The sequence below is a fragment of the Neoarius graeffei genome, chromosome 22, assembly GCF_027579695.1.
Source record: "Neoarius graeffei isolate fNeoGra1 chromosome 22, fNeoGra1.pri, whole genome shotgun sequence".
NCBI classification, from domain to species: Eukaryota; Metazoa; Chordata; class Actinopteri; order Siluriformes; family Ariidae; genus Neoarius; species Neoarius graeffei.
The window spans coordinates 5,104,749-5,130,080 of NC_083590.1; the positions used below are offsets into that span (position 1 = coordinate 5,104,749).

At 40.3% G+C, this 25,332-nt stretch overlaps 1 protein-coding gene and 1 long non-coding RNA gene across 3 annotated transcripts; one reads left to right on the top strand and one right to left on the bottom strand.

Annotated features, from left to right (window-relative positions):
• Window positions 1–299: 299 nt before the first annotated feature.
• On the bottom strand, window positions 300–1,882 carry LOC132870470 (uncharacterized). Its single transcript, XR_009651113.1, has 3 exons — window positions 1,836–1,882; window positions 1,000–1,091; window positions 300–376 (listed from the first exon to the last, which is right to left on the bottom strand). It is a non-coding gene; the product is annotated as an uncharacterized LOC132870470 (long non-coding RNA).
• Window positions 1,883–13,599: 11,717 nt separating this feature from the next.
• On the top strand, window positions 13,600–23,177 carry LOC132870549 (zinc finger homeobox protein 3-like). 2 transcript variants are annotated; one of them, XM_060904222.1, is made up of 13 exons: window positions 13,600–13,861; window positions 15,836–15,860; window positions 18,194–18,385; window positions 18,501–18,591; window positions 19,138–19,247; window positions 19,501–19,611; window positions 19,773–19,829; window positions 19,923–19,991; window positions 20,248–20,409; window positions 21,332–21,388; window positions 21,799–22,022; window positions 22,645–22,804; window positions 22,915–23,177. In XM_060904222.1, the coding sequence occupies exons 3-13, from the start codon at window positions 18,196–18,198 to the stop codon at window positions 23,058–23,060; spliced, it is 1,377 nt and encodes a 458-aa protein (XP_060760205.1). In that variant the 5' UTR covers window positions 13,600–13,861; window positions 15,836–15,860; window positions 18,194–18,195; the 3' UTR covers window positions 23,061–23,177. The 2 variants fall into 2 exon arrangements, with proteins under 2 accessions (XP_060760205.1, XP_060760206.1); XM_060904223.1 differs by lacking the exon at window positions 13,600–13,861 and having other exon boundaries at window positions 15,731–15,860.
• The last annotated feature ends 2,155 nt before the right edge of the window (window positions 23,178–25,332 follow it).

Consider the following 25,332-nt stretch of genomic DNA (forward strand, 5'->3'; position numbering starts at 1 on the left):
AGCATTCCATACATCTCGCCATAGGCGCTCAATACTGAAAACAGATACAGACAAAAAAAAATGATTTACTCTAGTATTCAAGTAGTAAGCAGGCGCATTTCAATAAAGCAGTGTTTTGGACAAGTGAATTTAAGTGAATGTAGCAGTCCTGTGTGTGTATGTGTTTGGGGAGGACAAGGTGACTGGCTTGACAGTTTGTGGAATAGGGGTGGGGGGGGTTGGCGACAAGCCTGTGAACTGAAGTAAAAAAAAAAAAAAGGCATACCGCTGATTACGGACGCTTTTGCCAGAGATAAAACTTCCCCTGCCACAACCACGGACCGTAAACATGTAACGGGCAATGTCGACATTTTCGACTCCTTGGTCTCCTCGAACTCTAAGATTGTATAGATTTGAAGCAGGGCATGAATCAATGACATCAGTACTTCAACTTAAACTTGATTTACATTAGGTTTTCTATAGAAACAGTATACAGTAACTATCTTACAAGGTGCTGGAAACAGGGTTATTATATACAGGGTGTCTCAAAAAAAAATGTACTCACACTTTAACTGTCCCTAACATGCTGCCTTTTTTGTGTTGCAGGTGTAATTAATTAATCACAGCATGGCAGGAAATTATCGCACCAAACCAAGAACAATTGATGCATTGAAATTGGAAATTGAAAGACAATGTCGCGATATTCCTAATGACCTGTTTCGTGACGTTTGCGAATCCCTTGGTGCGCGTTATCAGCGTTGTCTGGACAATAATGGTCATCAATTTGAACATTTGCGAACATGATTCTTCAATTACATTTGTCTTCTGTATTCGAAGCTATTCCATTTCACTCTATGTTCATAAATAAAGGTTTTCTCATCATTTAAAGTGTGAGTACATTTTTTTTGAGACACCCTGTAGAATAGGCCTATGAATGTTTAGGCCTACTAGGGATACATGTTGGTAATGTCAGTACTAACAGAGTGCTTAGGCCATTGTCAATATGCCAAAATAAAATACCTTGATGGACAGCCATGAGTTTCTACACCCTCAAGGAAAAACTCCAAAGCCGTGGCCGCTTGGTTGTTGTTTGCAACCCGTAAGTACATCACCTACAAGAAAATAAGTTAAAAACTATATGAGGCCATGTCTACTGTCAGAGGAATCAAGACGTTTAAAATAACTGGAACAGTGGTAAATCAGCCTGGACAAGGGTGCATGTTTATTTTGATCCAGTGGTAATAAATAACGGCATTATTGAGCAAGTAGCATCCTTTAAGTATCTGGGTATCCAGTGGATACTATCCACATAGACAACCTGCTTAAATGGAGTGCACATGTAGAGCATCTGTGAACCCGCGATTAAATTTTCTAAGGAGACTTAGGTTGTTTGGAGTAATCACCAGGATCATGTCATTATTCTATAATGCGGTAATGGAAAGTCTAATCAGGCATGGAATGGTAGTCTGGTTTGGCCCACTATCTGCTCAATTAAAAGCACCAGTAAGCAAAATTGTGAAGGTAGCAATGAAGGTGATGAGTAGGACTATGCGTTCATGTAAAATATTTATTTCTTGATGTGGGTTTTTTTCTCACTTAATGAATGCACTTGAATTACAGTTAGGATTGTCGACTTCTCTCGACTTTGTCCTATATTATTTAGGGAAAAAATAGGAGCTACAGAACACAAGTTAACCAGGGGTGTCAATAATTATATAGGGCACTGTACCTTGGGGTGTTTTAATGAATGAAGTATTATATGGTTACAGCTCCTTGGTATGTGTTACAATGTATAGGTTAACATTTATAAACAGTCGTTCTAACCCACAAATTTCCTTTGAGGGTGCAATACTAACTTTTCTGGAGAAGCCGTCAATGGCTCCGAAGATCACCAGACCATATCTGAAAAAGTAAAGTAAAAATAGTTCCAAAATTGAATCATTTCATGTACCAATTGTAAAGTGTTAGCATACAAAATTTGTGCCAAATCTGTCCAACCGGTCAAAAGTTATCGCGTCAACACAAAATATATATGCCGGCGGCGGTCGGACCAAAAACACTTTGCGTTTCGGGGATATAATTACCGTATCAGTTTATGATTGGTGTCAATATGAACCAGAGACAACGGTGCAGGCACTTTGCATGTTCTTCTCACTATGCATCAGACTTGCTGCATTCTCTCATAGATCCCAAGTGAATCTATCCGGTGCATTGAATCCCACACCCTTGTCCATTGGATTTTGTATCCCTGAGCACGTAACCGTCCTCTAACCATGACATAACCTGTGGAATAGAAAGGGATAGTTTCTAATATACAGTTCCCTACATAAATATTGGAACACCAACACAATTTTCATCCTAATGGCTTTTTTGCATCACTACAATGGATTTGCAATGAAACAAACGAGATGTGCTTGAACTGCAGGAATTGCAACAGTTTCTGTACATGTCAAGTGGTGGGAGTGTGAGTAGTGGAGTATGTACGGGCTGGGCTGTGTGTGGCATTTAGTAGAAAAAGAGACAATATAGTGATCTGCACTATGGGCAAGAATGGGTAAGCAATTTGTGTTTCATGGAAAGAATTATGGTGGCTGTCAAGTACCAACCTGAGTTTGGAGCTGTGATTTTTATTTGGGTGGTCAGGTGGTCCAACTCATCATCAGAGATTTGACTGTAGGTCTGTGATATTGACAAACCCCACTGCTCCATCCTCTGATATACTGTTCTCTCTGATACACCAAGTAATTTGGCAATACAGGATACAGAGAGGTCTATATCTAGTAAATGTTGTAAGTGGTCTTGAGATACGACGATCTTTGGACGACCGGTGTGACCAGTTCTTTCAAGAAAAACAGTAGGTCTTCAGCTATCCAGGGATCCCAGAAGTCCGCTATTTAGCAGAATTCCGCTATTTTTCTAGCCAAAGTGGTGGTGTTTTTTTTTTTAATCTCTTGTATATCCATTAAAAATATGTTTGTTTAAGTAGAATGACCAGCAGAATACGTTCTGATTTGGTTTGCTTGTTTAGCGATGTTTTTGTCAGCTTCATTTGTTCTCGTTGACATTCGGGAACACTCGGAAGTTAAATTGATGTAAATACCGCGAGACTGTACGCCAGGCCTATTCAATTGGCGGCCCGCGGCCCGGATGCGGCCGACGTGATGCTTCACCTTTAAAAGTAAAATACCATTCACCAGTCTCCAAAACTTAATATATGTATTTTAATTTACTGAATATCAATAAATAGATGATGTTATAATAGTTATTTTGCACTTTTATTATTTCCCAGCTACTGTTAACTCAGTAAAATGCAAATAGTTAGCAAATATGCTGTGGCAGCGGGGGCGTGGTCAAGCGCCGGTCTGTGACAGGAGGGCGGAGTCAGGGAAGGTACAGTAAGTGGCAGAATCACTACACCTGTCGTTAATTCATGTGTTTAAGGAGAGAGAGAGAGAGCTCTCTCCACAACTAGACGACTGATGTGTGTGCGTGTGTCTGAGTGTGTGTGAGAGAGTGCAGATATACGCTGAAAAGCTAAATGAAAGCGAGTTTTGTCCTGCCGTCCTTCTGTGCTCCACCCACCTACACGAACTGTCACAGTGGTGTGCTCGTCCTGGGTTTCGGCACCACTGTGACAGTTCGTGTAGGTGGGTGGAGCACAGAAGGACGGCAGGACAAAACTCGCTTTCATTTAGCTTTTCAGCGTATATCTGCACTCTCTCACACACACTCAGACACACGCACACACATCAGTCGTCTAGTTGTGGAGAGAGCTCCCTCTGCTCTCCCTCTCTCTCTCTCCTTAAACACATGAATTAACGACAGGTGTAGTGATTCTGCCACTTACCTTCCCTGACTCCGCCCTCCTGTCACAGACCGGCGCTTGACCACGCCCCCGCTGCCACATATGCATTCTCAATCAACGTGTCGCGATTGCATTGACATCTTATGAACCAAACATCACAGATCTTGTGCAAAACAAGAAATGTCACTTCTCTCACTAAAGTCAACGGCAGCTGTGGGCTAAAGCTGTGTTCTGTTTAGTATCAGTAGCCTGACAAGCATATCAATGTTGAGATAAATGTTCTATTTTTTTGTTTGTTTTAAATAAAGGAGATGGGAAAGAGAGTTGTTTGTGTGCATTTTGAATATTCAATGTTAAGTTGAAGGCTAAAAATGAAATATAATATAATAGACCTTGTAGGCGGGCGGCACGGTGGTGTAGTGGTTAGCGCTGTCGCCTCACAGCAAGAAGGTCCTGAGTTCGAGCCCCAGGGCCGGCGAGGGCCTTTCTGTGGGGAGTTTGCATGTTCTCCCCGTGTCCGCGTGGGTTTCCTCCGGGTGCTCCGGTTTCCCCCACAGTCCAAAGACATGCAGGTTAGGTTAACTGGTGACTCTAAATTGACCGTAGGTGTGAGTGTGAATGGTTGTCTGTGTCTATGTGTCAGCCCTGTGATGACCTGGCGACTTGTCCAGGGTGTACCCCGCCTTTTGCCCGTAGTCAGCTGGGATAGGCTCCAGCTTGCCTGCGACCCTGTAGAAGGATAAAGCGGCTACAGATAATGAGATGAGATGAGACCTTGTAGGCTACTTGAAAACTGAAAAATTACCACTTGTTCGTGACCGCGGAAAATTTGTGGCCCACCTCAAGTTCTTGGATTTGAAATGTGGCCCAAATGGAAAACTAATTGAATAGCCCTGCTGAACGAGAAAACAATATGGCTGCACCCATTTGCTAGAAAATGTGTTTTAACTCCTTTCGTGCTTTTGTTTCTAATGCGTTGAACTTAATTCAATACGTCGTGGAAAAAAGATATCGTCCATAAAAGAGATAGCGGAACAGTTAGAAGAAGTATATTCTTCAAAGCTACATTTTCATCTAATTTTTATAAATAATAATTTTTTTTGCCACTTATGTCACTGATTACAAAATATGGCATCAAATAGATACACATTATTGTTAAATTCTGTTGCTTTTCTATGTTAAATCTATGTAAAAAATGTGTTCTATAGCATCTTTAAATGTTAAAATCTCAACAGCTTCAGGGGGCTTGCAGCCCCCTTGACCCCTGCTGATAGTTTCTTACATTCCTCTATTTTTTTCAATTACTGCTGGGCTCTCTGGACTATCGATCTCTTCGGTGATGAGGGACAGCAGATGTAGAAGACCCTGATGAATCTAAAAAAAAAAGATGTATGTCACTGCAATATTTTGGTGTAGTAGTTACAAACTGTAGTACATTTCATACAGCAGGGTTCACAAACACAAAAATATGTAGGGCAGAATTTCAAGTCAAGACTGACTGGGCTAGTTTTACCAAAAAAAAAAAACATTTTAACTTTTCTGGCCACATTACACACAGTGAGATTTAAAAAACGCAGGATGAGATGTTACATTCCTTGTGCAGAAAACCTGACAAAGTTGAATTTAGGAGCTGTTGGAGTTTGTTGGTTGCCAGGGCTTTTTTCCTGTCCCCTCAACAACATTGGTGTTAGTTGGTTGCTGGGGCAGCAACATTTTGGAGTTTGTTGGTTGGTGCCAAGGCAGCAACATTTGGTGTATGAAGAGTGGTAGACTAGATAAATGATGGATGCTTAGTTGAACTTAGGTTGTGGTTGTTGGTTGCTGGGGCTGCCTCCCTGATCTACTCAGCACAATTGAGCTAAACCTTAGCGAATGATGGGTTGTAAGCTGAATTTAGGGTGCATCATCAGTAGTGTTCCTCTGGGTCATGGGGTGTTTCTGCCTTTAAACACTATACACGCTCACCACAGGCGGCCAGCTACAGGCTGATCAAACCTGCGCTTGCGTCCCATGCACAATTAATAAATAAATTAAATAATAAACAAGCATGCACTCATAACTAATGTGGCATTTTTTTTTTTTTTTTTTGGTCAATGCACAGTGCGCCACAGCAGAGACTAAGCCTGGCGTGTTTACATGTTCCATAAGGTAATAATCATTGTACAGTGTCCCGCTCTGTAAAAAAAATCAATTACATCATTGGCATCATCACACCTTACAGTCCTTTAATAGAGATGCATGCTATTATAATGCATGGCTACCCTGGAAGGATTATTAAACTACCTCATCCGGGAAGTGGATGTGCTGGGCCAAAGACTCCATCACTGCTAAGTCACTCCTACAAATGAACTCGACGTAGTCCACATCAATTGGTTGCCTTGCCAAGGCCTCCTCCAACCTCACCATTAGATGGTTGACGAATTCCCTTCCCACCCTTACCTTAAAGAAAAGACAGACAAGAAATGCAAAAAGCAAGCACGTAATAATTCCAGTTGTAGTTCTGAAGTGAGACAAGACAATATTTTAGCTTTTAAACACTTACAACAATGGATGCACTAACGATTGTAATTCACGTTTGCTTGAGCAGACAAAACCGCATCTCTGCTCCTCGGGCGCAAGCAGGCAGCCCACCACTCCTGAATAGCCCACCTTCACTAACTCAGTGGGCCACTATTAGAGGGACTGAAAATCCGCGATCGCGGAAAACGGACGGAAATCGCGGAATTATGCATCTGAAACGGAATTTATTGTTAGAAATGGAATCTACACATTCTAAGCTTTCTAAAACTTTTTTCGGTTTAAAAATCCGTTAAGAATGGACTGAGATAGAGACCTGTTAAGGCAAGTCAGTTTTCAGGTTGCTACATGGCCTGTGTATGGTGTCTTGTGAAATGTTTCCATTTGCTGTCACTTGACACTAGATGGCAGCACTTGATTCAGCTACATATTTTTCTTAAATGACTAAAATAAATTAATAAAAATACCCAAAATTAAATAACTAAAAATGATTTAATGATAACTAATGAAAAATATACAAAAATTAGGAGAAGTTATATTTTTCAAGAATGGGTTGTTAAAATGAAATGTCGGGGGCAGGTTAAAAAAAGCTACTAAAACTTTTTAATTTCCTTGATGAGGGGGTAATAAATACTTTAATTAAAAAATATGAAATATTTCTTTGGGAGGGGGCAGTTAAATAATTGAATGATGAAGGCTATGGGTGACTTTTTTGGTTATAGGCCCCCCTATAATTTGTGCACCAAAAATATAATTTAATTTATTTATTATTTTATAAAAAATGATAGGTCAGTCAACACATTTTTAATGTTGAAAAAAGTCAAAATTATCAAATTTGGAAATGCAAAATAAAATTCTCAACATTGACAATTTCACAAAGGGGGAAAGTCTTATGAAACAATGTTTTAATGATAGCCAAATTAAAAGCATACAAAACACCACATGCAAAAACATGAAATGTGAGTGTTTTTTACCGTTATAGAGGTGCAATAAGACATCAGACTACATAGACAGTTTACAAGCTTCTTTAAGTATAAACTACATTTCGAGCACAAGAGGCTGGTGCTAGCAACATTCAAACAGCCACAATAAAGCTCTGCAGAAGCCTCCCACCACCAGATACCTGAAACAATAACTTTATATGTTAAAATGTCCTTGAAATAATCTTAAACCTAGTTTTCAGTGCCAAAAAAAGCATTTGCGAAAGCATACGAGTTATTAATTGTAGCAAAATCAAAGATATAAACATCAAATAAAATATAATTTTATTGTAACATATAACAAAGTGGGCTAAATGTCACAGTTTTTAAATTTTATTAATTTTTTTCTAAATTAAATATCAAATTATCTGAAACGGAATTCACTATCCTCCGAAACGGAATTTGCTGTTTTTTGAAACGGAAAATCAGAGGCTCTACACTATGTGTTTGTTTTTCATTAATACAAGGTTCATACAAATTTGGAGACGGAATTTGCCAGCATTTATAGCGTTACGTATAGGAGCAGAATATTATTCAACGACTCGGATGGGTTTTTTTCATCCGGGGTAAGGCAGGAATACAGTGTTGAACGAGATGCCTTCGACTTGTGTTATAAACTGTAAAATTCATCCACGCTATATAAATAGATTAAAACAGCGTTACGTAGGAGCACAATGATGTTTATCTTCATCCTATGGGTGTGGATAAAAGAGTTTGATGCTGCTTTAATTGGGACTGAAAAAGTTTGAGAACAAGCGGTAAAAAAAAAAAAAGAGTCATTTACCGTCTTAAGCGATAAAACACCCAGCAAGTTAGCAGGGGTAAATACTTTGTTGTACAGGGCAGGCCCATTTCAAGCTATTTCGGGGCCCTAGGCAAAGGGGGATCTGGGGCCCATAATTATCCCCCCCTCGACAAAAGGCCTTATGGCCGCCTACCCACTGAAGACTTAATAAATAAACATCACACATATTGTAATCATTCTTACGATTTTTACTTAATAAATTAACTCTTTACATTATTATAAATAATTATCAAACCCAATTAAACACAAGAATAGACAAAATACACACACACACACACACACACACACACACACACACACACATATATATATATATATATATATATATATATATATATATATATATATATATATATATATGAAAATAAGACAAAGTAATATAAAATGTGCAAATAACACAACACTAAATATTTACAGTATATACACAAGTAGAAATAACTTCAAATGGTGATTAAATGTTCCAGTTCAGTCATGATGCATGGAATTCTTGCAGAGGTTACTAGAATCAGAGAAAATGGCAAGGGCTGTCCTTCCTTCCCATGGAAGCAAAAACAATACAGAGACACAAGCGAAGCAAACTTGCCATGTCGTAGCCATTAGCTGTGCTGATCGCAGCAGGGCTTCCTTGCAGAAAGTTCGGGTTTCTTAGCTGAATTACTGCATTAATATCCGACCAAGGTCACAAACGTAGCCTATTTATGTAAAAAAGAGCTTTCTTGTGAGCCATCCCCTGTCCTGCTCCATTCATGCTCATGACACACTAGCTACTTCTGATGAAAGCCATGCAGCTCGCTGAAACTAACTCTGACTATGACATTTGATAAACACAATAAGTTAATCTGGGAGAAGTTGACAGTCTTTCACCTATTTGTGTGACACATATTAGAATTTTTAGCCAGTCCTTGCAAGTTTGTAAGCCTGTTGTGCATGACAACATTTACATCACTGTTATAAACACTGTCTACAAGATAACTACCATTAACGTAAGCTAGCTACCAAATTTGCTTGTCGACCTGCTTGGTATTAATGAGTGTGTACACTCAAAAAAATAAAACATTGGATTTACTTAACCGAGTTATGGCAACCGGTCCCACGAAACTGTGCTAATTTAGATGTATTGAATACAGTTATGTTGAGTTTATTCAACAGAGTTATGTTAGATTTACTACACAATGTTGCATGGACGGTATTAAATAAAGCCATGTTGGATTTAGCTGACAAAGTTATGTTGGATTTAATTAACAACATCATGTTGCATTTGGTGAACAGAGTTATGTTGGATTTATTTAATAAACTTGTGTTTAATTTATATTTCTGCATTCTGTACTGTCTGCATTTGTTCCAACAATATCTACCTGTAGTTACTTCTCCCTTAACTACACTGTAAAAAAAATATTTGCTCAGTTTACTTGAAAAAGCAAGGCAACCCATATCAAGGGTTTTTTGGAGTAAACTCAACTAAGAAATCAAGAAATGTATTTAAGGGTTTTTCCAAGTATGCCCAACAAGACGACAGAACTTGTTCAATCAATTAAATTAAAATATCTTTTTTACTTGTTTTTCCAAGTATGCCCAACAAGAGGACAAAACTTGTTTAATCAATTAAATCAAAATATCTTCTTACTTGAAAAATCATTTTTACTAGCTATTTTTGTGACTTAAAAACTAAAGTTATGTTAAATGATTGTCACAACTTAGATTAAAAAGTAGGGGGAAAAAAGTCAAATAGACAATTCATGTGCACAACCATTTCCTTTATTTTAAACACATACTAACAGTATGCAAAAAACATGCACTGGGGGTTTCAAACCAGGTAAAGTGGAAAGGCAACTGGGACATTCTTCCAAATGACTCTTCTTACTAAATTTGATCAAAACAGTTTCAACACATTTCACTGAATACGCTTAAAAAATACGCTTAAAAACACCCATCACAGAGAGAGAGAGACTTTCTGTATAACCTCAAAAGTGTATCTCAGGTTTTTGAATTGATCAAAATAGTCTCAAAACACACATTTTAGCACATACAGGACTTGTAAACATAAGCAGTTACTGTATACACAGTGGTGTGACCTGTAGTATTTAGTAAATAAACCTTAAGCCCTTAAACAATTAAGAAGTAAAAATCCGTATAAAACAATCAATTAACTGTTCAACAAACTTTTCCGCCTCTTGCCCTCACCTGACTTGCAGCTCCGAGAGAGAGAGAGAGAGAGAGAGAGAGAGAGAGAGAGAGAGAAATGGACTTGCCACATTAGCGCAGACATTTCTGCATTTTACCTCGGAGTGATTGAGCTCGTGCAGAGCAGCAGTGTGCTCCCATGTTAAGGAAAACTTTCTGTAAAACCTCAAAAGTGTATCTCAGGTTTTTGGGGTATTCCATGTTGATGCAATACAGCAGGCCAAACAAGTATGCGACTGCTGAAGGAAGGTCCTTTATGCCCTGAACGATGACACTCTCTTCCAAAATCACGCCAATGTTGATGACCGTAGGTAGGGACGTAACGGATGCTACATCATCCTCAAAGACTGTCAGTATGGCAATTTTTACACCTTTGGTGTAATCCTCCTCTTCATCTGTGTCCTGAGAGTGTGCAAAGACAGAAGACATTACTGAATATGTGAATGAAATTCACTGCTCCAATAAATAAAGGGAACACCAAAACCATGCAATGCAACTCCAAGTCAATCATACTTCTGTGATACCAGCCAGTCCAGTTAGTAATGAAGCAACGCTCATTATGAATCCATTTTGAGCAAATTTAACAAGCAATGGGTAGAAAGTAGAGGTAATAACCAAAATACACCCCACACAGGCCATTTCTCTTCTTTCATCCTTTCTGGCTGATTTTTTTTGGTCACATGTGCATTTTGACAGTTTCACACCCTTGTAGGTACCACGTGACAATCTCCTTCACCCACTGAATTTGCTTAGGTAGTGCTCTTCATCCAAGATGACACAATGTGTGCTGCGGCAAGAAGGTTTGCTGTGTCCCCCAGCACAGTGTCCAGAGCGTGGAGGAGATGCCAGGAGACATGCCAGTACACCAGGGGACGTGGAGGAGGCCATAGGACAGTTTACAACCCAGCAGCGGAATTGCTTTCTCCTTCCTTGTACCAGGTGGCACGGAAAGAGCACTGCCAGAGCCCTGCAAAATGAGCTTTGCAGGCCACTAATGTGCATGTTGATGCTCAAATGGTCAGAACCAGACTTCATGAGGAGGGTATGAGGGCCTGGTACGTGAGGCCTATGCTCACAGAGCGGCACCGTATGGAGCAATTTGCATAAACGAGAGAACATCAAAATCTACATATTCTTGCATTGGCACCCTGTGCTCTTCACAAATGATGTTGCAGGCAGCATACCATTCTCCATGGCATCTCCTGACGTTGTCATGTCTGTCACATGTGTTCAGTGTGAACTGCTCTCATCTGTGAAGAGCACAGGGCACCAATGGTGAATGTGCCAATCTTGATGTTCTATGGTATATGCAAATCAATCCCTACGGTGCCACTCTGTAAGCATAGGAACCACGTGTGGACACCAGACCCTCATACCCTCCTCATGAAGTCTGTTTCTGACCATTTGAGCATCAACATGCACATCAGTGGCCTGCAAAGCTCTTTTTGCAGGGCTCTGGCAGTGGTTTTTCTGTGCCACCTTGCACAAAGAAGGCGATAGCGATCCTGCTGCTGACCTAAGGTCAAGGTTGAAAAACACGGAGAGATGGTTTCCCCTGCTCTGAATTTCATTGCATCTGAGGGCTGCTGGAGTCTGCGGTCCCCATAGCAACCAAGATGTTACTCATGTCACGCGCACACTTTTTTCACATTGCTTAGTGTGCGCGAGGCCAGCCAAAACTACCAATGTAAAAGCATTGTAGATGGTCTACTTCGCGCATCGGTTAGCCTACCCCACGTTATGAATTAATTAAATTGCAGCTATTCCCAAGTTTAAAATTCAGAGCGTTTCGTCACTGGATTTTTTTTACTGGGGCACTACAGATCTATACTGGGGCACGTGCCCCAGTAAAATACCCCTGGCGACGCCGATGCGCGTGACATGAGTAACATCTTGGTTGCTATGGGGACCGCAGACTCCAGCAGCCCTCAGATGCAATGAAATTCAGAGCAGGGGAAACCATCTCTCCGTGTTTTTCAACTGTTTACAGGTTAGTAGACAGTAATTCCACTGTCATTTTTGTAACGCTGTAGAATTAATATGTGTTGGGACATTGTTTTCGTGTTGTCTTGATTTTTTGTTTGAAACGAAGGGATATTGAAAAGTTTGCATTCATTCCGTCGTCTGCAACGTGGCAAGCCGCGAGCCCTCAGTTTGCGTGTTGCCAGATCGCGTTGATAGTTTTGTGATGGACTGTGTGAAGATAGCCACCTAACGTAATGACACACAACTGTTGTTTTGGAGGCTACGTCCAGTTGAGTATTGTAATTGAATTATTGAACCGAATTTCAATTGCACATGCACGCGCTCTGCGCACACACACACACGCGCGCGCGCGCACAGACACACACGCGCGCGCGCACACACACACACACACGCACACACACACACACACACAGTAGGCCTAGCGCTTGGAGAGGCGTTTTGGACTGCCATTCTGAGCAAGCCTCCACCCTACTTGTGTAGGCTACTGGCAGGTGTTTATTAGTATGGTTTCAATTTTGCAAACTTCCTCTTCTAGATGGATATCAGAAAGCTATTTGCTAGGAGCAGGAATAAAGCAGAAAGGAAGAATGAACAAGGTAACTAGGCAACATGTGGGTGATGAACCACAAGCTGATCACTGTTCAACTAGTACACTAGCCTATGTAACAGTTAAAATATACCGTAAAATACCAAATAATAGCCGAGTTCCAATTAACCGCCGAGTTCCCTTTAACGGCCGGGTGTACGCGTGTGTTGTGACAAATAAAGGCCGGTTCCGAATACTCGCCGGGGTCTAAAAAAAAAAAAAAAAAAAAAAAGCGTCCGAACGTTCTATCTAGAATCTTGAGGCCCAGCACTTTTCTGGTTTTCTGGTGTTTAAACGATTTTGCATTGCATAGTTTTCTACCGAAACAATATGAATGAATGAATGAATGAATGAATGAATGAATGAAATTATTTCTATAATACTGTTTACAACATTTTGTTACGTGATAATAAACATGCCATTTCAATGTTATAATCTTGGTCTACCGTAATATTTCTTGAGGAATGCAACTCCGTAACTTTTGACAGATGTCTTAGCCACCCCTTTGGGTATACCCAACGAAAGCCAGCGTGTGTGGTGACATTGAGGACTGCGGGTTTCCAAGGTTGGACTGCTGCTTCTGTTAAACGACCTAAATTGCCGAATGCATGCGTCAAAGCACACACTGAGTTTTATTAAAGACCTTATACCATTTCACTTGCCCTTACCCATTCGGATCTGGAAGACGCTTTACAAAAAAGGTGAGAGCGTTCTAACATGCATTTCAGTCTGCTCGCGGCCAATCTAATCCAACCCAGCTAGCATGTATATAGTGGACCACTGGTGGCTTTTGGACGGCAAGCCGTCGGTGGTATGCCAGCCGTGGTCCGAAGTCGGGCCGCTGGCTAGCACAAATCACAGCTCGGGGCGTGAGTGGCTTTTGGTTGGCGCCCCGCGATGGTGCGCGAGGATTCGAATCCACTGCGCAAGACAGTGGCGGCTCGCCATCCTTGGACCGCTGAAGGACCGCTACCCATAGACGACAACGGACGGAAGAACCAGCCACAACTTAATAGGACTAGGTAAGTACACCATCTTCTTATCTCTTCTAAAATTATCATATACAAAAACTATAGTAAACGTAATGCTAGCCTACACTTCAAAACTTCGTGAACTGTTGTGGTATGACATTTCTGACAGCAAGACAGAGACAAACTCATTCATTAGGACTCGTTCAGAAAACGGACATGATGGCTTACCATAGTTTGACATAATTAGCCAACGAAGGATAAATAAAGTAGCCTACATATCACCCTAGTATATGCACCTGGGGTGAAGTGTTTTTATTCACATATGAGAAAGGGGGGAAATTACTTTGGCTATCCGAAAGTGTACTCGCCTGTATTAAGACACCCTCTGCCCCTTGGCTGTGCCTAGAAATTCTGTCCACGAAACTTTACTTAATTACACTAAACTTCACCTCAATAATGGTAACCTCTACCTCAGTAACTCTCCTTTACCTCAGTAAGGCTAAACTTTACCTCATTATTGCTAACCTTTATGAAATAACACTTTTTTTGCCTCAGTAACACTAACATTTACCTCAGTAATGCTGTGTTATCTTAATGCTAACTTTTATTTAATAACACTAATTTTTACCTCAGTAACACTAACCTTTACTCAATAACACCAACATTTACCTCAGTAATGCTAAGTGTTATCTTAATAATGCTAACCTTTATTTAATAACACTAATTTTTACCTCAGTAACACTAACCTTTACTCAATAACACCAACATTTACCTCAGTAATGCTTAATAATGCTAACCTTTATTTAATAACACTAACTTTTACCTCAGTAACACTAACCTTTACTCAATAACACCAACATTTACCTCAGTAATGCTAAGTGTTATCTTAATAATGCTAACCTTTATTTAATAACACTAACTTTTACCTCAGTAACACTAACCTTTACTCAATAACACCAACATTTACCTCAGTAATGCTAAGTGTTATCTTAATAATGCTAACCTTTATTTAATAACACTAATTTTTACCTCAGTAACACTAACCTTTACTCAATAACACCAACATTTACCTCAGTAACGCTAATCTCTAATTTATTAACACTAAACTTACTAATTCTTCATTACCCTAACTGACAATCAGTTTTGCATGTAGATTGATGTAGCCTTTGCTAGGCAAACCTGTCCGACTTTTTAAAAATGAAGGCAACTTTATTGGTTAATAGATGACAGATGGGGTTTAACATTTGTCCTGTGACAAAAAAAAAAGTTTCAGGTCAGCACAGCAACTTTCCTCGCCTTGGCTGTCCATGGTTGTTAGCCTAGCTATCATAGCTATCGCCCCGATATTGTTTTGTTTCTGGAGTTCATGTCTGCATCCGCTGGTGTTTTGAGGCAGCTACTGCAACTGATGTGTAGACAACATCGGGGTTCCCGCGGGGTCTTAAAAACCCTTAAAACATTGAATTGAAGCGTTTGGAAATGATACAAATGCCAGCCAGTGTCAGTGTATTGCCAGCAGTGATTTGTTCTACAGGCTACTAGACGTGAACGAGTATAAAATTATAAAGAAGGAAGAACAGGACTAGGCATGTAAACCTGTTCACTTTACCACAGAAATTTTAAGGAATAATAGGGCTGTGACTTTACTCACTCCTTACACCAACTCTTCTTCAATGTCGTGCACCGAAATATCACAGTATCACAGTATCAATATTTCAGGTAGGCCTTCTTCTACCAGCAGTTATGCAGTAAGCTGTAACCAAAACACGACATATGTATTTGACAGAATTTAAAATATACGCCACTCAACATGATCCCAAATGCTGATTCACATATTTAATGTTTATGAACGTAGTAAAAAGAAACGTATAAAAAACATTTTGTGAACCTAGGTGATGAGAGAGAGAGAGAGAGAGAGAGAGAGAGAGAGTGTGTGAGAGAGAGAGAGAGAGAGAGAGAGAGAGAATGTTGATGCAGCTTTGTAATAAGACAGATGGTGATATGTTGTCTCTTTTCCCTTTACAGGTCACCAAGAGTACAAGTCTGTAAGGTAATTTGGGGTAATTTAAGGTAATAGGCAACACTTGTGGCGCAATGTCTAGTTACTGGAGTAAGAGAAGAAGGATTGCTAAAGGCGTTGAATCAGACTTACTGAGTATAGGCCTAACTTCTTCAGCAGAGTGTGGGGGGGAAGGGGTGTCATATGAAGTGACTGAGGTCCAATTTACTCATGGGGGCAGTGGGGTAGAACCCCTACCAGGACATAGTGCCCATTCAGGACAGAGCAGTGGTGGAGTTAGTGAGCAGGTCCATTCAGGACAGAGCAGTGGTGGAGTGAGTGAGCAGGTCCATTCAGGACAGAGCAGTGGTGGAGTGAGTGAGCAGGTCCATTCAGGACAGAGCAGTGGTGGAGTGAGTGAGGATGAACAGTCCAGTGAACATGCACATGACAGTGATGGCAGTGAGGAAATCTGTTCTTCAGGCGAAGACACACGAAGTCACCTTGCTCAATGGGCAGTTAGGAGAAGGATAAGCCATGCTGCTTTGGCAGATTTATTATCTTTTCTCTCTGGAAAATTGCATGGCTTGCCAAAAAATCCTAGAACGTTACTAAAAACAAAAACCACGTATCATGTTAAAAATATTTCAGGCGGTAGCTACCATCATTTTGGCTTCGATCATGGCATTTCCTCTCATCTTGCTAACAAAAAAACTCCTTTGACTTGCCCGTCTTTAACAATCCAAGTGAACATAGATGGCCTGCCCCTCTATAAAAGCTCAAATGCACAGTTCTGGCCTATTTTAGGGCTCATTGAGTGTTTTGAGAATCGGGTACAGACAAACAGGGAGCCATTTGTTATCGGGATCTACTTTGGAAATCAGAAACCTACAACACTAGAGTTTCTAGATGAGTTTGTCAGTGACGCACGTGTTCTTGAGAGAGATGGCTTTTTTTACCAGGGTGCTTCTATCGCTATAGCATTGTCAGCAGTGGTCTGTGACGCGCCTGCACGGGCATTTATCCGAAGGTCAAAGGGACACACTGGGTTCTACAGTTGTCACAAATGCCATCAAAAGGGAGTGACATACCAAGGAAGAATGACCTTTCCACAATCAGATGCACCACCTAGACTGGACAGCGAAACATTTGATGAGTTTAGTGATGAGCAGCATTTCACAGGATTTAGTCCATTCAATCTTTTGTCAGTTGGAATAGTCACACAGTTTCCTCATGACTATATGCATGTGGTGTGCTTAGGGGTAGTGCGGAAACTGTTATACTTCTGGATGAGGAAGCCATTGCACACTCGAGTAGGTACAGCTGTCGTGCAGGAGGTGTCAACTACGCTTTTGGGTTATCGCTCATATTTCCCCATTGAATTCAACCGGAAGCCCCGAACTCTTACTGATTTTGAGAGGTGGAAAGCTACTGAGCTTCGCTCATTCCTGCTATACACTGGGCCAGCTTGCTTAAAGGGCAGAGTACCAGCAGCAATTTACAACAACTTCATGTTGCTGTCTGTGGCCATGACTATTTTACTTAGTGTATCTTTAGTGGGAGATTATGCTGACTATGCACACAGTCTACTCTTGGCATTTGTGAAACACTGCAACCAACTGTATGGTAGGGAGTACATTGGGTACAATATGCATGCCTTACTCCACCTCAGTGAGGAAACAAAGACATATGGAGCGTTAGACAACATATCCTGCTTCCCTTTCGAAAATTTCCTCGGCCAGCTAAAAACAACGATCCGGAAACCCAACAAGCCCCTAGAGCAGGTCATTCGTCGCTTGTCTGAAAAAAGGTTTAAGTCCAGTGAGTGTCTAAGTATCGAGTCAGGCCTAACAATGGAACATTACAGTGGCCCTGTACCACCGCATCTTACTGCCATAAAACAATTTAAAAGAATGCATGTTCAGAGGGTCATCATTCAGGTCTCAACAAGTGACAGTTGTGTGGAGTTAGCGGGGGGAAGGATAGTGGTCATCGAAAACATCATAGTTGACAACAAGGCAGAAGTGCACATAGTGTTTAGGTCCTTCTCAAAGCTCTGCAACCTCTTTGACTACCCACTCGAGTCATCTGAAGTTGGCATCTACCATCTGTCTGCCCTGACACCTCAACTGCATCACACTCTAGCTGCACACATAGAGAGAAAATATGTCCTCCTTCCAGTTAAGGATGGCTTTGCTGGGCTACCAATGTTGCATCAGTAGGATTGCTGTTTTTTATGTTGGTGTAAGTGTTCAAATCACAATTTTGTTCAGGTGATATATTCAGGTTTCCCATCTCATTTAGGAAATGCTGTAGCTGTAGGAATTGATTATTAAGATGCCTTGGCAAGCCCACTTAAGTGTAACTATTTCTTCTTTCCACAGAAATGTATGTAGTCGTTTCCTTCCCCGCGGAGGGCTTGTTTTTTGTGGTGCCTGTTTCATGGCTCATAGAAGATAAATGTTACTGGCCTCCCTTTAAAACGCTGGACAAGGTAAAAAAGGCTGCCCTACAAAATGAAACCCCTGACCCCAACTGTTGGACACTTCATCCAGTTGAGGTGCTTAAAGTTAAAGGTAGGCTCGGTTGTATATTTAAATATCATAATGCAGCATTTTGATTTGGGAGAAAAGGAGACAATTCAACTATTTGAATTTTGCTTGTTTGCTATTGTTGTTTTTTTTTATGTAGACACATACGAAAAGGCCCACGGCCACTACCTTAAAGCAAAAAGAGGAGAGAAGCTGGAGACAGATGAGGAGACCATGAAAAGAAAAAGAAAGTAAGATAATATTTGCATCATACTAGTCACTAATATATAAACGGAGGTAGATTGACTGAATTACATAGGCAGCATGTGATCTAGACAGGTTTGACACAATCTACCAAATAACTACTGAATTACTCACAAATATATCAAAATATGCATAAATACTAAGTCAACTCAATCAATACAACAATATTTAATTACTTTGGTCATTTATGCAAAGAAATACTGGATTCGCTTAGATGAGGTAACAAACTTCTCAAAGTGAGGTGAAGCTGAATCATGGCATCTGAGTAAGTAACCAACATGCAGGAGCCTCCTGTTCGATGTTCTACATTGACCTACATTGCTTGGCAGACATGAGGTCATATCCTGAAACTAGAAATATCAACATAAGGGTTCTTCAAGGTGAACTAAGGAAGTGGACTATATAAGCCAGACTACTTGTCTGGTTTATATAGCCTTTTCTATATTTTTAACTAACCATAAATATTATTTGTACCAATGATATTGCCCTCAGTGTCACATTCTTTAACATTTTGTAACTTGTGTAATCTCTAGGCCAAACATGAAATTCATCCAATCCAGTGATGAAGAAGATGACCGTCCCTATTTCCCTCCGGCTCCAAAAATTCGGCGACTGCCAGAGAAAATTTCTGTACCAAATTCAGGTTAGTGATATCTCTGAAAAGAAATTCATTTTTCTTTTTTCATGGTCTCTGTTACTTTTCATTTTGTGTTGCCTTACATTTCATGCACCCACATTTGACACAGGCCTTCTGCATATCTTCCTTTGTTTATTTTTTATGTTGCATTTGGACAAAAGTGTCAGTTAAGTATAATGTCATACCATTGCATTAAGTGTAATCATAGCATTGTATCATCTCACTAAACACGCCTTTTCATTTCCAATCTATTCAACAGAGTTTACCAGTCAGGCACCACAGGTCCCAACCACCACCACCCTGCCTCTACCACCACCACCACAACTCCCACCTCTACCACCACTACCGCAGCGCCCACCCAGCCATGAAGGTAAATGGGTCAATGTCATTGTCAATGTCATTTATTGTGCTCTGATATCAGGTGGTACAACCACTGCTAATGCTCATAAATTAATTAGTAATTGGTAATTAATGTACTGCAATGAATATGCTTCTTAGATAACCATTTAAGTCTTAATCTCTTTCAAACAGTGTACAGTCAATCACACAGAACCCCTTCAGTCACCAGGACCAGTACTTACCCTGCAGGTAATATTGGCCACTGTGTACTTAGTACCATGATTTGGTCTTCTAATTACCATGAATACTTGTATATCATGTGTCTTTTCACTCTGTTTGCAGTGTTGTCCAACCAAGCAGCCAGTCCCCCGTTGGAAACCTCACATCTTTTTCTGACATCCAGCCATGGAGGTATACACATAATACATTGGCTATTGAAAGTCTACACCCCTGTTCAAATGCCAGGTGTTCATGATGTAAAAAAAAATGACAAAAAGAAACTATTTAACGTCATGACAACCTGGCACTTGAACAGGGGTATGTAAACTCATATGTGTACTTTATAAGTTGCTTTGGGTTTGGACAAAAGTTGCAGTAATAATCAATAATAATCATTGCCGTAATAATCTCACTAAACACGCCTTTTCATTTCCAATCTGTTCAACAGAGTTTACCAGTCAGGCACCACAGCTCCCCACCACCACCACCCTGCCTCTACCACCACCATCACCTCTACCACCACTACCACAGCTTCCAACGATTTCACCTCTGCCAGCACCACCACAGCTTCCATCGAAGTCACCTCTTTTTCGAACATCCAGCCATGGAGGTAAATACATAATACAGTGCCTATTGAAAATGTACACACCCCTGTTCAAATGCCAGGTGTTCATGATGTAAAAAAATGACAAAAAAGACAAACTATTTTATGTCATGAACCTGGCATTTGAACAGGGGTATGTAAACTTATCATACCCACTGTACACTGCGTTCCAAATTATTATGCAAATGACATTTTTCACTGGTTTTCCTAAATAAATAACTAGATGACAAGTCATCATAATTTTCAAGTCATCAACCGTTAGAGTACAAAGCAAATATTTTTGAACGAACCTTCCAATGATAACGGTATTTTTTTAAAAATTGAAAAACTGAAAATGCACTGTTCCAAATTATTATGCAAAGCAGAGTTTCAAAAGATGTTGTTCTTGTAAAGAACTGAAAATGGCCATTTATGAAATTTGAAGCATTAGCAGGTGATAATTACTGGAATCAAAACCTAGTTCAATCAAAAAATCTTACAGTTCAAGTTGCATTACTGGATGTGTAGCTGATTCAGAGCGCACACAGGTTTGTGCAGATAAAGGCACATTAAGAAAGGTTCTTCCAGATAAATACATCAGAACAAGAGAGTAAATGATAAAATACTATTACAAAGCAACAAACAAGTCACTTTTGAAGCTGCGAGTTGGAAGGTTCGTTCAAAAACATTTGCTTTGTACTCTAACGGTTGATGACTTGGAAAATTATGATGACTTGTCATTTAGTTATTTATTTTGGAAAACCAGTGAAAAATGTCATTTGCATAATAATTTGGAACGCAGTGTATGTTACTTTGTTCATTTTCTATTTTATAAGTTGCTTTGGACAAAAGTATCAGTTAAGTATAATGCCATAACATTGCATTCAGTGTAATCATAGCATTGCACCATCTCACTATTTACTAACCACATTTCCAATCTGTTCAACAGAGTTTACCAGTCAGGCACAGCATCATCCATCAAATCAGCAAATCAGCATCCAGCAAGGTAGAACTGAATTATCATTCATCTGGCACCAATATTAAAGGAGAAGCAGACTAACCCCTTAAGATACAGCCCCTGTTATAAATTAGCTGAATAGCTGTTACCAGAATGGCAATGACCAAGTCGTAATGTATTACTAAAGGCCCTATGCACTGTCATAGTGGTACTATGGCAGTAAAGTTTTTCTCAGTGGCCATTACAGCGTCCTTTTGGTGGAATGGCGTGTGTTAAGGGGCTATGAAAGTTTTGTTTGTTTTTGTTTTGAGAAGGACACCATACATTCATCCTTGATTATGTCAATTTCAGTAACACCGATGTTGATGTTGTTTGAAAGCTGTGTAAATGGAAACTAAGTATCTGAATTACTACATCTATACTTATACCATTTCTAATCTGTTGTCTTTGATTCATAGATTTTTGCAGACTTGTTCTGCAGCACCTCCGGACGATTGAGGAGGAGGTTAAGGAGGTTAAGCAGCAGGTGGCTGCAAATACGGCCATTCTGCAGAAGCTAGGGGGTGCTGGTGTGGCAGACCTTTGCCTCGTCCAGGAAACCAACATGCCCCTCAGTAACCTGGAGGAACTGGAGGAGCTGGAGAGGCAGCTTGGGTCTGACATTGACCTGAAAAACCAACTGGTAAGTCTGGGTTTTAAAATGTTGCAATATGAATTTGAAGGCATACAAGTCTTAACCTGGCTCTCGTGATGAATGTTGCTCTGAGTTGCTCCACAAACATTTATCTGTAACTATGGCCGTAGTGCGCTTAGCCAAAGTTCCTGTCTTAAAATACCGTCTCTGGCTTAGCTCTCCAAATGTTTTATTAAAAATCCTTGCACATGATTGGAAAAAACACTTGTCTGACAATTAAAGCACTACTGTAACATTTCTGGAAATTAGTTCATTTTACACCTCTCCCTGAATTAAGTGATTTGTCGACAATGTTACATCTATGAAAGCCCTGCGAGCCGGATTGGTCAGGCTGCCTGGGTAAATCTGAAAATCCACCCAGATCCACGAGTAGCTCATAAAGCTGTGCGGAAACACACAGATCTGGCGAGAGCCAGGTGATCCCACTGATTGAGCATTGCTAAAATTGATCCCATTCCCAAGGGGAGCGATGTGTGCACAATAAATCATATATATGTTTCCAATTTTCAACATCATACCCACTGTATTTGAAGGTTACAGATGAACTATCAAACAGCTAAGATGTTTGACTGAATGTTATGCCATTGTAATTTTGGTCTTTGTATTCCAGGTGAACATACTTGCTGTTTTGGGGGGGAAAACCACCAAAGACGCGGTGAAGAGGATGTTGGGCCGTATTTTGAGGAAGTCCCTGGCGCTTCAAATAAATTGGACTGGTGCTGGAGGAAAGGTGGCGTTCAAGTCTTTACACCTGAAGAATGTGTTACACAGTAAGCTAAAAAAAAAACCTTTTTTTTTTACATTTTGAATCATTATTGTGAAGTATTTACAACCCCTGGCAAAAGCATTTTTTTCTTACTTGCTCCTTGTTTTACAACAGGAGCTGTTAGGAGAGTGGTGCACACAGCAACAGAAGAGGACCTGCAAAAAGAAGTTGCGAAGTACCTAAAGGGGGCAGCTGACCGAGAGGGAGGGAGAAAAGACAGGCAGAAAAAAGTGGGCAATGGGGAGATGGGGAATATTTGAACTAGTCATTTTATATTTATGTATTATATATTTATTATAAATTGTTCATATTTATTTATTTACTTACTTCAAACTGTAAAAACATAAAAAAAATATTGAACCTGGCTGATCTTTAAATGTGATGTTGTTAATTGTTATTTATTTGTTTGTTTATTTATTTATTTAAAACCGTAGACACATTGAAAAAACAAAAATGTATTGAACCTGGCTGGTCTTTAAATGTGATATTATAAATTATTAATTGTTATTTAGTTATTTATTTATTCATATAAAAACCGTTAACACATTAAAAATAAACAAAATGTATTGAACCTTATGTGTGGTCAGTCTGTGGGATAATATGTTTACATGTATACATTTATATTAATTTAGATCATAAATTGAATTCCATTTATATTCATTTTAATGCCTTGTTTGAATTATATGGCCATAATAAGGCTATTAAAAAAATGGTGGGTAACAATCGGTAAAAAGGCGGCCCTTTATCTGAAACCGCTTTTGAGCCGCCGGCGGACCGCCAAAGAACCGATGAGCAAAACGCCAGTGGGCCACTGGTGGGAGCCGCCGTTGGACCGACAACTCTGCCACTGGTGGGCCGCCAGTGGGCCACTGACCTATTGCTATCTGGGAAGGGGCCTTTTCAACAAGTAATCTGTCGTGCAAGTTGGGCAGAAGCACGCGTCAGGCAGGCAACATGTAGGCCTACAAGTCAGTAACCTATTCAACTAACTTTCATCCGAACTTTAAGTTTTCTACGGGGTCGAGCCACCGTACCAACTCACTCGGGGAATAGGCTCATATCGGCCAAATAGGGAGACGTCTTGGAGAGAAACGTGATGCAAGATGACAGTATGTAGCCACTGCAGGTCACTTATTTTTCAGCATAAGAAAAAACCCTTTGGTTTGACACTTCGCACCCTAATTATGTTGCTTCAACGTCGCGCCCTCCATGCAATTTCAGATTGACAGACATCGCGAAGCGCAAAGGGTGGAGGCTGCATGGGTGAGGGTGATAGCAAGTGACCATAACTTTGCAGAGTAATTAAATCACAGTGCTGCGCACAGACAATGGTGTGGTTTCTTGATTATTTTGTAAAGCATGCGCTTAACTAGTCATTAACAGGAAAAGGTGTGTGATTTATCCTTTATCCACCCCGACTGTGCCATGCGAAGATGCATTCTGCGTCTTCAAAATTCCCCGAAGTCGGCACCGTGCTATCTGTAATCTAACTCTAAACAAACTGTAAGTTATACTGGTTAAAAGTAGGCCTATCTGAGAATGATTTTTTTCCCCGTTTTGAGGTAGATTTTGGGGAAGGTGTTTGTGAAGAAGGAATTAATCGCCTGTTCCAAATAGCCGCCTAGTCTCTAATACGCGCCGGGTCTCTTACGTGATTGAGACAAATAATCGCCCGGGCTATTATTTGGTATTTTACGGTATAGTCATTATGTTTGTGGATGGCCTTATTATATATTAACATCTCTGTCCAGACAATGTGGAGCAGCAGAGTGCAAGTGAAGGGTTGGACATCGGTGAACATGAGCAGAGGTGAAATGACTAACAAATTAATTAAACAGACAGGAGATTTTGAGCGAAGTATCCATTGTATTTGACAGGAAATTTTGAGCGAAGTATCCAATGTATTTGACTGGAGATTTTGAGCGAAGTATCCATTGTATTTGTAATATTTTCATGTTGCTTTAAGACCCAGTGCAGCAGAGTGCAGAGGAGAGAAGGAGCTTGAAGTGTCACAGGGAGACATGAGAGGTGACATTGAGGGGTAAGTCCTGACTGACAATGTATTACTGGCTGGCTACTGTAAACTACGCTACTTGCAGATGTGATAAATGTTAGGTTTAATGGCTTAATCTGATGTAAGCCTAACAGTTGATCATAGTGCTCATATTTTTATGTCGACCCAGACAGGAGAAGCAGAGTGCAGGGATTGAATTGGATGAGGCAGGGGAAATCGAGAGAGAGGTTGAAGGACAACAGGAGACAGAGGAAGAGGACAAAAGACTAGGGGCAAGGGGGAAAAGTAATGTCCACAGTCTTGAAGGCCATGTTTGTGATCTAGGGGAAAAAAATTCTGGCCCAAACCAAGTTAAGTTGCCACAATATCCCCAGCACACCTTTGGTGCAAAGAAGCACTCATTTAATGCAAATTGGTTTGACAGTTTTACATGGTTGAAATATTCCAAAAAGAAAGATGCAGCCTTTTGTTTTCCCTGTAGAATTTTTGGGAAACATGTGAAGCATGACACCTTTGTC

Bases quoted from the DNA above. Each gene is read 5' to 3' on its own strand.
- LOC132870549 (XM_060904222.1), top strand. From the start codon at position 18,196: ATGTATGTAGTCGTTTCCTTCCCCGCGGAGGGCTTGTTTTTTGTGGTG. The intron at 19,992-20,247 runs GTATACACATAA...TCTGTTCAACAG, and splicing joins TCTGACATCCAGCCATGGAG to AGTTTACCAGTCAGGCACCA. The intron at 20,410-21,331 runs GTAAATACATAA...TCTGTTCAACAG, and splicing joins TCGAACATCCAGCCATGGAG to AGTTTACCAGTCAGGCACAG.